Source organism: Simochromis diagramma, unplaced genomic scaffold, assembly GCF_900408965.1.
Source record: "Simochromis diagramma unplaced genomic scaffold, fSimDia1.1 OVJJ01000753.1, whole genome shotgun sequence".
NCBI classification, from domain to species: domain Eukaryota; kingdom Metazoa; phylum Chordata; class Actinopteri; order Cichliformes; family Cichlidae; genus Simochromis; species Simochromis diagramma.
The window spans coordinates 16,615,466-16,630,241 of NW_024387523.1; the positions used below are offsets into that span (position 1 = coordinate 16,615,466).

Consider the following 14,776-nt stretch of genomic DNA (forward strand, 5'->3'; position numbering starts at 1 on the left):
AATTCAATAAGAAATGTTGTAAATTCTATCAATAAGGACCCTGGTGCTGTCACAACTACAGCAATTTCGTTATGGTGAAAAAAGATTTAACTGAGTCCGTACTTGCTTGGAAAATGATTCAATAAATTCTTGTACTGGCTTTAAATAACTCCACAAGTTAATTCTGACTCGTGGAGTTAAGCAGCTATTTAGCTAGGTCTAATGGTTTTGCCTGTTTCCCGTTTTACTTCTTGGCGGAAAATAGCAACCGGAACTAAAAAGTGAGCAGAAAGCAGTAATCAGACCAGCCAAAGAGAAGCTTCTGTCAGGTTCAAGCTTATTTTTATATTGTTATATAGAGGCACTGATTTCTGTGCTGTTTTAGGATTATGGACATACCCAATAGGCTCAAATCATAAACAATCATGCTTACCTATGCAAGACGGCTGCGTGCCACTCCAGGTGCCATCATACTGGCAGTATCTCCGCGATGAGCCGACCAGGACGAGTGGCGGGTCGCAGAAGAAGGAGACGGAGGAGAGATAGGTGAAACCGCTGTCCTCCCTTCTCCCCTGTGTTGGCATTCCCGGGTCTCCACAAAAAACAGCTGTAAAGATGGAAGCAGAGAGATGATGTGACCGACTGCACGTTTTTCATTTTAAATAGATATTCTTCTGAGGACACACACTACACTATACGTGGGTAAAACAATGTCAGAGACAAATCATGACATGCCACTTACGGAAGCACTGTGGTTTCTCTCCACTCCAGTTGCCGTTGCCTTGGCATGTTAACACAGTGGGTAGGGACAGCTGGTAACCTTGGTTGCAGGAGTAGCTTATGCTGGAGCCCCAGGTGAAGTCTGTCCCAACAACCTGTCCATTAGGGATGGTGGGTGGTGGACCACATACAATTGCTGCAAGGAAACAAGGGTGCATTAGAGGACTTTTATGTTTTCTGTCGGTTTCAGTGTTTTAATGCAAAAACTGATAGAGGCAAAAAAAAGGCTAATCATTCTGTAACCCAAAAATACAATCAGGTCAACGTATACAACTCTACCTTTACAGAGAGGTTTGGTGCCATTCCAGGTGCGGGTCTTGGTGCAGATGAGAGAGGAGGCCCGATCGGCATCCATGGTGAAACCAGGGGAGCACTGGAACGTGACTGTGTGGTTGTAGGTGAAATCACTCCCAAATCTCACCCCGTTAGCTGGCACTCCGGGATCGCCGCAGTTGATAACTGGAAAAACATAAAGGTACTAAAAAATAGATTCAGCATTGTCTGAGATATTTGATAATTTGATTATTTGCAGTAAAAAGAGCAAACACAAACAAGTTAATAAATGTACAGGGAGTGCAGAATTATTAGGCAAATGAGTATTTTGTCCACATCATCCTCTTCATGCATGTTGTCTCACTCCAAGCTGTATAGGCTGGAAAGTCTACTACCAATTAAGCATATTAGGTGATGTGCATCTCTGTAATGAGAAGGGGTGTGGTCTAATGACATCAACACCCTATATCAGGTGTGCATAATTATTAGGCAACGTCCTTTCCTTTGGCAAAATGGGTCAAAAGAAGGACTTGACAGGCTCAGAAAAGTCAAAAATAGTGAGATATCTTGCAGAGGGATGCAGCAGTCTCAAAATTGCAAAGCTTCTGAAGCGTGATCATCGAACAATCGAGCGTTTCATTCAAAATAGTCAACAGGGTCGCAAGAAGCGTGTGGAAAAACCAAGGCGCAAAATAACTGCCCATGAACTGAGAAAAGTCAAGCGTGCAGCTGCCAAGATACCACTTGCCACCAGTTTGGCCATATTTCAGAGCTGCAACATCACTGGAGTGCCCAAAAGCACAAGGTGTGCAATACTCAGAGACATGGCCAAGGTAAGAAAGGCTGAAAGACGACCACCACTGAACAAGACACACAAGCTGAAACGTCAAGACTGGGCCAAGAAATATCTCAAGACTGGTTTTTCTAAGGTTTTATGGACTGATGAAATGAGAGTGAGTCTTGATGGGCCAGATGGATGGGCCCGTGGCTGGATTGGTAAAGGGCAGAGAGCTCCAGTCCGACTCAGACGCCAACAAGGTGGAGGTGGAGTACTGGTTTGGGCTGGTATCATCAAAGATGAGCTTGTGGGGCCTTTTCGGGTTGAGGATGGAGTCAAGCTCAACTCCCAGTCCTACTGCCAGTTTCTGGAAGACACCTTCTTCAAGCAGTGGTACAGGAAGAAGTCTGTATCCTTCAAGAAAAACATGATTTTCATGCAGGACAATGCTCCATCACACGCGTCCAAGTACTCCACAGCGTGGCTGGCAAGAAAGGGTATAAAAGAAGAAACTAATGACATGGCCTCCTTGTTCACCTGATCTGAACCCCATTGAGAACCTGTGGTCCATCATCAAATGTGAGATTTACAAGGAGGGAAAACAGTACACCTCTCTGAACAGTGTCTGGGAGGCTGTGGTTGCTGCTGCACGCAATGTTGATGGTGAACAGATCAAAACACTGACAGAATCCATGGATGGCAGGCTTTTGAGTGTCCTTGCAAAGAAAGGTGGCTATATTGGTCGCTGATTTGTTTTTGTTTTGTTTTTGAATGTCAGAAATGTATATTTGTGAATGTGGAGATGTTATATTGGTTTCACTGGTAAAAATGAATAATTGAAATGGGTATATATTTGTTTTTTGTTAAGTTGCCTAATAATTATGCACAGTAATAGTCACCTGCACACACAGATATCCCCCTAAAATGGCTAAAACTAAAAACAAACTAAAAACTACTTCCAAAAACATTCAGCTTTGATATTAATGAGTTTTTTGGGTTCATTGAGAACATGGTTGTTGTTCAATAATAAAATTATTCCTCAAAAATACAACTTGCCTAATAATTCTGCACTCCCTGTATATTTAGAGTGACAACAGACCAAGGCTTATAATTAATGAGGTGCTATAGGCACTTGATCCAAGTAGTTTACCCCCAAACTTTGTGTAAAACACAAACTGAAAATTTCTGATGTTACTGAATGGACCATTAACCCTCTGTTAACTTATAAACAACCTCTTTTAGATAACACCGGGTTTATGGCACACGAGAGCTATGCAACTATTATAGCACTCTTCTTGTAGTTTGTTTCCTATTTTGAGTTTTTAGGATGCAAACACAAAATCTTGTGTTGAGTATCCGTCTGTGGTCGCTCCCTATAGTTCCAAAATGAACCACATTTCTCCTTTATTGCACTTTTTACATCCTGCAGGGAAAACAGCATGATTGAGTAACAACAGAGAGAATTCCACAGTGTGACTCAGCAGCCTTGCTGCTCAGCTCTGCTGTAAATATCAAAGAAGGAAAATCCAGGCCATATGACAACTTGAGCTTAGATGCCTTGGGACAAAAAGACACTGCAAAATGTGTACATGCATGTTTCAGCAATATTCAATACAGGGTGAGGGAGCTGGTCCTCTTGGAAGTGGAGTGGCTCCTCTTTTCCCGGCAAAGCCTGGCTGGCAAGATTCTACCTGGAACCACAATACCTTTCCAGGACTGTCATCTCTTTAACAACACACGCAGAACTGACGCGCACTGAGATCATTCCCCTCTTCCATAATATAATAACGATGCAAGTATAAATTTCATCTACAAAATCCAGTGTCATTGCCACATCTTCCCGTTCCAGTAGCCATCTTTGTCAAGCATGGCCTTGACATAGAGTTTTTCCTTCAAATCAATAGAAATCATTCAGCCAGAATTGCTTCGCCTCACATGTGCCTCCCTCTCTGCCTCCAGGTGCCCTTCCAAAGAGCTTCAACACGTACCACATTCACTTCTATGAATTACGTAGTTCTGAAATCCATAATGGTGCTGCTTAGGGCTTTATCCCCTCCATTCAGAAGAAACTGGTTCTCTTAGTGACCTCTATTTGCTGGGGTCTCTTGGTTCTGTACAGCAGCCACACGTCTTTTGTGAGACATGATGACAAAGGGCTGTCAGTCAGGCCCTTGAAATGGACCATGAATCGTACCAATTTCCTCCAGCTGAGCCAGTGAACCACATGAGCGATCCACCACTAAAACAAAGGCCACTAGAAGCAATTATTGTGACTCACGTGTTCTCTTACAATTCTTGTGGAGCATTAAATAACTAAATTTTACATTTCCCTTCTCTAAAAGCAAAGCCTTCGTGGAAACAAAATCAAGCACAGAAAATGAAACTATTATCATTTAACTATTGATAATCTGACAGTCCTGGGAAGTTCTTTTGTGGGAGCTGTTAATTACCTGAGCACTCAGGCATGTTGCCGGTCCAAGTCCCGTTAACAGTGCAGTGCCGGGTCAGGAGTCCAGTAGAGTAGTAGCCCTCCCTGCAAGCGTAAGTGATGGATCTGGAAAAAGTCAGGCCATCGTGAATGAGGATCTGGGCATTCCGTGGAGTTCCTGGATTTCCACAAGAAACCACTGCAAATAAAAGAGAGAAAAAAAACAGAGAAAAGAGAGAGAAACCATTAAAATAAGTCATATTCATTTACCGATAACCAGCACTAGGAAAATAGAAGAGATGTGAAAGAGCATTAGGTCTTTGGTGTGGAATTTAATTTAACTTAATTGATTATTTTAAAAAGATCAGAGACAAAAGTCTGAATTATACATGAGAAATTATTTAAATCTTTTTTTAATTCCTTCATTTCACTCATTTATTTTCTATTTAACCTTCAAACCTTTCACTCTAAAATCCCAAAGCCTATAATTACATATATTTATTTAGTAATATGCATAAAGCACATTATTTCGGTGTTTCTTTTCTTGAAAGATGACTTCTGCATCAATGTAAGAGTTTTATTTGTATGCATTTTGGAAAAATCAAACTATGTATTTTACAAAATTACTTTTAATTAATCGACATATTTGATGTGCATCATCACTCGGCTTTTTTCCTCTTTTTCTCTGTTCTTCATCCATCCACTCTAACACTACTCATGCTCCCCTGTGTCCTGCTTCATAAGTAACTCTGCTTTGATGGACACATCCTTTGCACAGAAAATCCCTCAGTGTCTGTCCGGCCGCCAGCAATGGTTCTGTTCATTACTGTCTCCAGCTTGCCCCGGGCCCTCAGAGCCCTGTGGACATGATCGGCCTCCCTTAATGACCAGATGTGGCCTGGCCCTTGAAGTCAGTGCCAAGTGAGAACAGGTGGGCAACCTCAGCCAGTGGGCATACCACACACATACCAGAAAGGCATCGACACAGAGTGAGGCGAAGGAAAGACGTGGTCGTGTCGGTGGTGGTGGTGGCGGTGTGTGTGAGAGAGGGGACTGTGTGAATGTGTGGAGGGGTGCTGAGAGCACAAGTGGAAACAGCCCATGAGACTGGATGATGCTTCTGGAAATCACACACTCTGCACTAGGATTATGGAAGAAAAGGGCCAGGTTTATATGGAGAGCAACAAAAGGGCAGGGACAAAGAAATACAACCAGATAGCTGCCAAGAGACCTCGCCAAAATGGCAAACCGAGCGTATCAGTGATTCTATAATTCTAGAGTGCAGAAAGAAAAATGTAGTTTAACACACAGAGGGCAACATAGAAAAAAACAGGAAAAAATATATGGGTGTTTTTGGAGTAATACTCCTATTACTATAGCACTTCTAAAGCTGATATGAAAGGGAAAATAGAAAAAAAAACTATATATTGAATGTGCACATAGATAACGTTTCAGGTATATAAACCATACTATACATACTAGTCATACTCACTGATGTGTTAATAATCTAAACTCCAAGCACACTCACGCACACTTCTTTCCCTTTTCCTGCCTTCCAGATGTTTGATGGAAGAATAACTGCTGTTTTGTTTTCTCATTGTGCATAATGTCTTCTATTTCAGCAATATTAATAAAGTGTGCTTCAGCGAAAAGCTTAAATCCATCGACTACGCACAAAATACACATTCAGCAAACTATTTTGGGTTTTTTTGCCCCCCAAATGACTGCAATGGAATAGACGCAGTGTTGCACAAGGACAAAAATGCAAACCTTTATAGTGCTCAATAGAGAACGCATTCTCTGTAATGTGCTCTCTTCTGTTTAATCGCTTACAAATACTCAATAAATGCATATTTTACGAGTTTTTCAATGAAACTGAAAAGGCAACACCTAATTACACAGTCGCTGATTGTCGCGTTAGTAATAACCATTTCCAGCTGATGATTTTCTGTTTTTTTTGTTTTTTTTTGAGGATGTTGCTCCACTTTGTGCCGTGGACTTGATGAGGCTACTATTATCATTATTCACTCACACACTTCTGAGTTGTGGTAAAGCTACCACGCAAGGTGCTCACCCGTCATTAAGAGCACCTTGGGTTTTCATTGTCTTGCCCAACAACTTTATGGTGACATGAGGAAACTGAGGAACCAAACCTGCAATTAGTGAACCCGCGCTGCCACCTGAAGCACAGTTTTGGTAGAGATATTTCACTCATTACGTGTCTGTTGCACTAGAAATTAAAGTCTAGCTTCACAAAAAGTCAAAGCAAACTTTGTGCATAAATTACTAAAATAGAGCAAAAGGAAATGTAAATGTGCTATTTATGTGCTTATATATCTCCCTGTAGTTTTCCAGGTTCGGGTTGTGGTGGTTTCCTCAAACAGGTTCTCCAATTCCTCATAAGGAATCTTGAGGTGTTCCCAGGGATATGTAACCCTTCTATCATCTTCTGGGTTTGCTCCAGGGTCTCTAGTTGGACATCTCCAGAATATTTCCACAGTACACAGGGGAAGGCACCGTGATCGGGTTCTCGAACAACCTCTGAAGCAGCTGTTGTATTCCAAGCCCTCACTTGATACTGGAGCACCAAAAGCTCAAAGGCGAAGGCGGGTTGGAACTTCAATTGACAGCTAAATTGAGGGCTTTACCTTAGTGCTCAGCACCCTCTTTTCCACAATTTGAAAGATTCCACACCAATCCACCTATTGATCCTATCTTACTCTTACCTCACCGAATCCCAGTATCTTTAGAGCTCTTCACTCAGGAGAAGATTCAGTATAATAAAATCTCTGAAAACACACAGATTTTCTGAAGTACAGCACTCACTGTGAAGTACCTAAATTATCACCGGGTATACGTTCACGACTCCAGCTATATGCTTCTAAAGACCTAAAGACAGCCAGCAAATAGCTATGATTTTGGCACTTCTTACTCTGACAGTACACAATAGTTTCATGCACACATGCAGCTCTCAATCAAACCTCACATGAACCTTTAATATCTCTGTAAGGGTGATGATAGAAGGAGACAAGTCCATACTGCATATATCCATTCAATGGTTAAGTTTGACGACTGACATGGTCTCGTTCCTGGAAAAGCTCAGAAGTCAGATCCAGTTGTTGAATTGACGTGTGAGTTTCAATTTACAAAAACATGACTCGACCGCCCATTTGTACCAGCCTATGAGAACAAATAAGAGTATATATTCCTTACCATGGCACTCTGGTTGTGTGCCCAGCCAGCTTCCATTGGCCAGACAGGTTCTCTCCGGAGAGCCCTTCAGCGCATAGCCTGGCTCACAGCTGAAGCGGACAACACTGCCCACCGTAAACTCCTCTCCTAGACGGATCCCATGCACGGGAACGCCCGGATCACCGCACAACCCAGCAGCCTCTCCTGAAAAAAAAAAAAGACAAAGAAATAAAAACTAAACGTAGCACGAAACAAATAATTTCTGACAACCCGAACACATATGAGAAATGTGCTCTATATTTTCTCACCTCACTACAGAGTCAGTTACTTCCAAAACACATTTTACTGCTCTTTATTCAGCACGGTGAACACGTAAAAAATGATGTGACTTTTTCATTTCACTGCTTTGACATATCTTTTACACCTTCCTTCAATAATTCCAGGTCTTCCATTTAAACAAGCTCAAAACGCTTAGCACTGCTGCTCATTTTACAAGGCACCATCCAACATCGCTTTAATAGCGCACAGCTAAGAAAGTCGGTCAAATCTTTATAAAAATGTTGTGTTTATTGCCTGTCGAGAGAACACTGGCAATCTGCAGGATATACTGTATATGGATGTCATGAATTATGACATTAAACTGTCAGAATGGTACTTTATTTTAAACTGCTTGTGTGTCTCTGTGTCTGTACTTTGTGGATATGCATTTGGATGTATGGGCTTCCCCACAGCCTTTTTCCGTGCGCGACTATAGTTGAATCCCTGAAGCAAAGCGCTGTTAGAGGAGTGGGAGTAAGGGGGGGGTGACGTCTTTATACTGCTTCATAACCCGGCTGAAGTATGGGCATTGATGTTCCTCAGTCTAATGTGAGCAGATTAAAACAGTTTTATGGAGGACACTTTCTTTGCCCTTCAGGTCTGTGACACAGACAGGCAACTCCATCTTTGGTCCACCTACTTTGCTCATTACCTTCCAGCAGCTGCCACCTAAACTCTTTATTTGTTGGCATGCCGTTATGAGGGCCTCAGTGTGACTGGGCGATGCTATTGCATCTGAATAATCAATTATTAGATGGAGAAATATGCAAAGAATGCAAAGAAACCCAAAACATGTGGCTTAGCACAGGAAACACCCCCAAATATGAATAGAATTTGGATGGTTACAGTCTTTTCTTATGGATATCCTTCAGAAAATATTGTCAGGTTAAGCGTTTCGAACTCTCATTCTGGGTGTATTTTTCCATACCAGAGCAATGTGGTGGCGAGCCGCTCCACTGCCCATCCAGCTGGCACATTCTTGTTGTATTGCCAATGATGCTACGCTGACCGATGCAACTGTAGCGAATGACGGAGCCCACTGTTCGACGGTCACCTGAAATCTGGGTGTAAGGAGGCACGCTGGGGCGGTCACACAGCACCACTGTCCGAACAGAGCAAAGAAACGTTTTAGGCATCACATGTTGAATATGTTGATTTAAAATGAATACAATACTTTATATTTACTAACAGTGTGGGTATCTTTCCTCCGCTGTAAAGTTGTAAAAAATAATTATCTGTAAGAATAGCTAAAAGAGCTGGTGTAACATCACCCCTTAGTTTTTTGGGCTCCTGTTTTGAAGATTGAAATTGAGTATTTTGCCTATTACCATGTTTTTGTTTATTTAAACCAGACAGCAGGAACGATGGGTCAGTCTGACAGAGGAACCAAGAAAGCTGCCTAATCTGATGGTAGCAAGCCCAGGTGCCTTAAAGTATACCCTCTGTAAATGTCTATTACAACAAAAAAAATAAGACAAACAAAAATATTGTATTTTAATAAGTAAGATTTGAAACTACTCATTGAGGAGATCAGTTAATCAGGAAAGTGTTTACAAAGATCATAAATGAAGTCTTAAAAATAAGGTTTTTGTCTCATATACTTCTATATAACTCTTCAGGAAGAGTTCAACCAATATCGGATTTTCACTACCGATATCTGAAATATCAGCCGATATAAATACACTGATTTCCTTAAAATGTGTTATTTGTGCTAATTTATGAGTCTGCTCTGATCAGCTGTTTGTCATGTGTTCCAAATGTATGTGTTGCCAGGAGGGAAGTTGAAGAGTGCCCTCTAGTGGCCAAACTGTGCAACATCAATAACATGACTGAAGGGTGTTTCTCCTGTCTCTTCTTTACTTTTTTCATTTTCATATCAGCTGTTATCAATACTGATACCAATGTATTAGGAAATAGCCAGTATCGGCTGATAACATCGGCCAGCTTATATATCGGTGGGGCTCTTTTTGCAAGCAGAAGAGTTTATGCATTACAAACGTTATAAAGGTTTAAATTTTAAGCATAAGCGATAACAACACACTACTGTTTTAAGAAATTTTTTTGGGGGGGGTTAAAATGATCTTATTCAGTGTATAATGCAAACAAATAAACAAAACAATATGCCTCATCACCTACAACAACCCAGAGATCACTCACACAGGCATTTGGGTAGGGAGCGGTCCCAGGTGCCATCTCCCTGACAGGAGATCGAGCTGGTGCCCAGCAGGTAGTAGCCTGGACTACAGCGATATGACACAGTGGTTTGGAAGCTGTAGCGATGCGGCCCGCTGGACAGTACCTGCCTAATACTGTTCTCCACATGTCCTGGCTCTGTGCAGTTAACAACTGAAAGAAAGGAACACAGAGGGGAGCGAGGGAGTTAGCAAGACTGCAAAAAGCAACACATTAAGCAATAAGCATTTACATTTTCCTTTTTACAGTTAATAGCAAGAAAGATGAAAGAAGACTCTCATACTGGTAATAGACCACATGTCCTGATATTGATATGACTGTCTCCCACATAGAGACTCAGTTTTAGAAGCATAGTTTTTTTTGGTTTATTTTTCTTCGTGCCAACTCTGTCCATTACTTTCCCCATCGACTGCTTCCGCTCATCCATCTATCCACCCCAATCCAAATGAAGTAGGAGGCAGACTCCGGAAATAAACATTTGCTTCATTAGAGGCAGTCTCCTGCCGGCCGTCGTGGTGCAGAGATGGTGATGGATGGAAAGCTCACAGGAGAAGAGGCACCATGTCAGTTTAACACCAGATGGAGAGAGTTAGGGAAGGGGAAAATGAGGGATGAGTGAGGGACAGCAAGGGAGAGGGTGGAGGGCTGTGCTGTACAAAGTTAGTGAGAAATAGGCCCTGATAGTGGAGAATATACTAAAAGTCGTAACAGAATGTGAGCTGAAGAATGTTACCAAAGCAAGAAAACTGAAATCTGATATTACCTCAACAAAGTCAGCACACAGTGGGGAGCAGCTGCTGTCTAGTCTATACCGTTAACCGCCGCTAAATGTGTACTACGGAGCCAAAGTTCTAATGGCCTCTACAACGCTGTCTGGGAGTGCCCACGCAGCCATTATGCCCCAGTTGGCCTTGCCAGTCTCGCCCCCATGAGTATGCCTTAGCTACAGCCAAAATGAACCTATTGTATGCTAATGTGCCTAAAAGCTTGCTCATTCTCCTGCTCCCAAGCTGGCCAGCACAGCTAAATCATCCCCCAAATACCTATTATAATGTATTCCTTCCATCGGAGCGCTGACCTGTGGTGCCATCATTTACAACTTACCGCATAATAACACTACAAAGCGCATTTGAAGCAGTGGAGCTGCTTCAGCGCGAGGCTTTCCAAGCTCGGAATTCAGTTTTTGAAAAAATGTACTCAGGCAACACACACACACACACACACACACACACACACACACACACACACACACACACACACACACACACACACACACACCGAGACACTCCAAAGCGATCCAACACTCATCTAAAATGACTGACCTCCTGGTAAATTCTTGTGTGTGGAGAGAGGGGAAGTAAAAGGATGAAAGGAAAAGACGACTAAAATGGGAGAGGGGAAGAAGGGATGAGGTAATTCATCTCTGTTCAACTCAGAAGTGGGGACCCTGGTTACCCTCTCCTCCTCTTGGCCTTCTGTCAAGTAACAGCCCTGTAAGTGGTATGTCAAAGGGTCTTTTTTTCTATCCTGCGTCTCTTCGCTTTTATCACCGAAAGACAAACACGCACGAGTCTTCCAAGAAAGGCAAGTATAGCTGCAACTAAAATTGGTGATTAAAGAGGGGCAGAAGACTGGCTGCACTGACGGTGCTCTCGTGTTCCCTGCATTATTGATGGCACCTACGAACTCTTATAGTTAAAATCTAGACCATGGAAATCATTAGCTTTGTCTGACTGACTCCCGCCCTTACCCCTTTTTTCTGCCTTCTGCATCTATTTCTCTCTATGTTTTCATCTGAGAGAAAAGCTAAAGGTTTAGTTAGAACTGAGGTGTTATTACTGCACAGTTTCCCACTCAGGGAGGAAGTACATGCCAGACAGGAGAGCACACTTCACTAAATACGCCTCGATTGCTGTAATTACGGTGATAAATCTGATTGACAACGAGACCTCTAAGCTACTTATGTCTCCACATCAACAGTGGGGATAATGGCCGTCAAACGCACGCATCCTCCACCAACACAGCATTCACATAAAAAAAAGCGCCCTCAGAGTCAGCATCTGCATCGAAACAAGGCCAATGCTAATATGATGTCACTGCTAGAGCGAAGAGATTTAAAGCGTATGTCTGGGAGAAAATCTCGCCTGCTTATGCATGCAGCAGCCAAATGTGCTTCTCCCCTTTTTTATTAACCAAAGAAGCATTCCTGTGAGACTTGTAACCTCCCCATCCCATCAGAAGTGTCGGGAAAAAAAAAGAGGCCACATTCTTTTTCTCCTCATTTAAAACAAACTCATGAGTCCATCAGTCTCCGGTTCTGTCACTGTCTTGTCACATTTAGGGCCCGACCTTGCGAGCGGCCCGTTTCTGCGCCTGTCACACAGCCTCAGTTAGTACGGACTTAGAGACAGACACGAGTGCCTGAGATGCGCCGCTTGTCACGAAAACACTGTCAAATTAAAAGTCCTTGCCTCGCTCATTCAAAGCAAAGCAGGGTACTTCTTATTCAGAGCTAAAGCCAGGACGCGGGTCTCCAAAGGCGGCTGCCTTTCATACAAGCTCAAGGATTCTGCGATTGTTTCTTGGCTCTCTCTGCATGGTTATTAACTGACTTTGTCTCTCTGACAGACAGGTGAGCCTAAGGGTGTAACAGAGGCAGCTAGGCTAAGAGGAAATAATACGACATGTAAATATTACCCAGAACCTCCACGGACCATATGGTTGAAACTGCGGTAATTAAATGATCCGGTCTTCTCTTTGAGTTTCATTTCATTTTCCTCTAATACGTGTCAGTTAAACTCTTCCTCTCCCCTAATGCTGCTGTGCTTCGCCTGCACTCTCATTGTGATTGGGGGAGAGTACAAAAATACCTGCACCTTCATAAGCAAGGGTGTAGATACAAACTCACTTTTTGCATCAGGTACCAATGCTAGCGTGGTTTTGAATACCTCAACAAGACTTGTGCCTAATGCTGGACTATTGTAACTCATCATTATCTCAGCCTTTGATCCAGCTGATCCAGACTGGTGCAACAAGAGTACTGACAGGGATGACAAAGAGGGCACATATTCCTCCCACATTAGCTTCTCTTCATTGGCTCCTTATTAAATCTAGTATTGAATTTAAAATCCTGCTCCTCACATACAAGGTCTTGAATAATCAGGTTCCATCTTATCTTAAAGACCTCATAGTGTTGTATCACCCCAACAGAGCACTTTGCTCTCAGAGTGCAGGCTTACTTGTGGTTCCCAGGGTATTTAAAAATAGAAAGGGAAGCAGAGCCTTCAGCTTAGAGCCCCTCTTCTGTGGAACCAGCTCCCAGTTTGAATTCATGACAAACACTGCTTTTAAGGTTAGGCTTAAACTTTCCTTTCTGATAAAGCTTCAGGTCAACAACTGCTCCTAATACACTGTCATTATTATTATTGTATTCATATTATTAAAAATCTGGAATTTGCATTAGATTTTTATTTTGGAATCAAAAGCTATGTTGTTTTTTTTTTGCATTTATGTCACGGCCCGTGGCTCAGCATCCAGGGAGCCGTGGGAGGCTGCGGTGGCCACACCCTCGGGCTGGGCCGCCTCCAAATCACCTGCGTCTCATCTGAGACAATCACCGGAGGACTACTTCAGCCAGCTCTGACGGCTTCTCCCCGCCAGTCTGTAAGTCTCCTCCCAGTGTGACCAGCATTCGGCGTGTCATCCTGCCGGACTGCCTCCCTCCCTAGGATTCCCTTCACGGGCACCTCTCCCCTCCAAGCTCCACGGTCCTGCTCTACCTTTTCCCCACGGTCCCGATTACGGTGCTCCTGGGCTCCACGCTCCTCGTTTTCCCCCCGTGGCATGAGCCTTAGTTTTTCGTTAGCGTTGTTAAAAGATTCTTCAGTTAAATAAAAACTTGTACATAGTTCTGAGCTGCGGTGTGCTGAGTCTGCTTTGGGGTCCTGTTACCTGAACACTCTGTGTTCTGTGACAATTTATGTATTTTTAACTGTCGTCTCTTTCCACAACTTTCCACAACGCATCGCGTTTTCAGTGGGAGAAACTTTTCAGCTGGAACTTCTTCAGTCTCAGCTGACTACAAGTTTCTTCAACCTTATAAACAGTACATTAGCACAGTGACTGAAACTAGGATCACTAGCGAACAATGGGCTGTGAGGTCATCATTTCTTTTTATATTAAAAATGGATATATATATTTTGAAATGATGGAGTTGTCTTGGATAAACTGTCACACTAGTTTGTATACACATGGCTAGTTAACCAACTTTGTTTCCTTTGCTTTTAATGAAATAATGAACGTCACACTGGTCACAGGACCTGGTACAAGATGACATCCCGCACATATATTTTTTTTATCTTCACATGTATTCTTGGAATTGCAGCAATAAGGTATTGAGCATTGATTTGGCACTCACTTTTACACCTGGGTAGGATGTTGCTCCACTGCCCGTTGGCCTGGCAAGTCGATTTTACGGCCCCTTGTAGAACATATCCAGTATTGCAGATGAAACGCACAACATCGTTTAGGTTAAACTGGGTTCCTTGGGTCATACCAAAGGTAGGGTTGCCAGGGTGGCCGCAGGTGATGGCTGAGAGAGTAAAGGGAGAAAGAAAGTCATGTCTACACACTTATATGTGTCTACAAACATGTCTACAAACATATATAGAAGCTTCTAAGTAAAAATGCTTGCAGCAATAAAATAACTGGTGATTAGTGCCAGCAGGCCCAAGTATAATCACTATGAACTGGCAGTCAGTTAGTGAGCTATGATCAGAACAAGACGACATGTGTGTCCATTTACTAAAAATCACTGTGGCACTTTAAGCAGAGAG

General features: G+C 42.7%; 1 protein-coding gene across 2 annotated transcripts in view; it reads right to left on the minus strand.

Moving 5' to 3' along the window:
- csmd2 (CUB and Sushi multiple domains 2) overlaps positions 1 to 14,776 on the minus strand; it is a 261,451-nt gene that overhangs the window by 17,552 nt on the left and 229,123 nt on the right. For both annotated transcript variants that reach the window (XM_040021190.1, XM_040021191.1), the window contains exons 55-62: positions 14,359 to 14,532; positions 9,906 to 10,094; positions 8,677 to 8,850; positions 7,452 to 7,634; positions 4,261 to 4,437; positions 1,039 to 1,218; positions 722 to 895; positions 413 to 586 (exon numbers count right to left, since the gene is read on the minus strand). In XM_040021190.1, the coding sequence (XP_039877124.1) occupies positions 413 to 586; positions 722 to 895; positions 1,039 to 1,218; positions 4,261 to 4,437; positions 7,452 to 7,634; positions 8,677 to 8,850; positions 9,906 to 10,094; positions 14,359 to 14,532 (1,425 nt within the window). The remainder of the gene's footprint in view (positions 1 to 412; positions 587 to 721; positions 896 to 1,038; positions 1,219 to 4,260; positions 4,438 to 7,451; positions 7,635 to 8,676; positions 8,851 to 9,905; positions 10,095 to 14,358; positions 14,533 to 14,776) is intronic.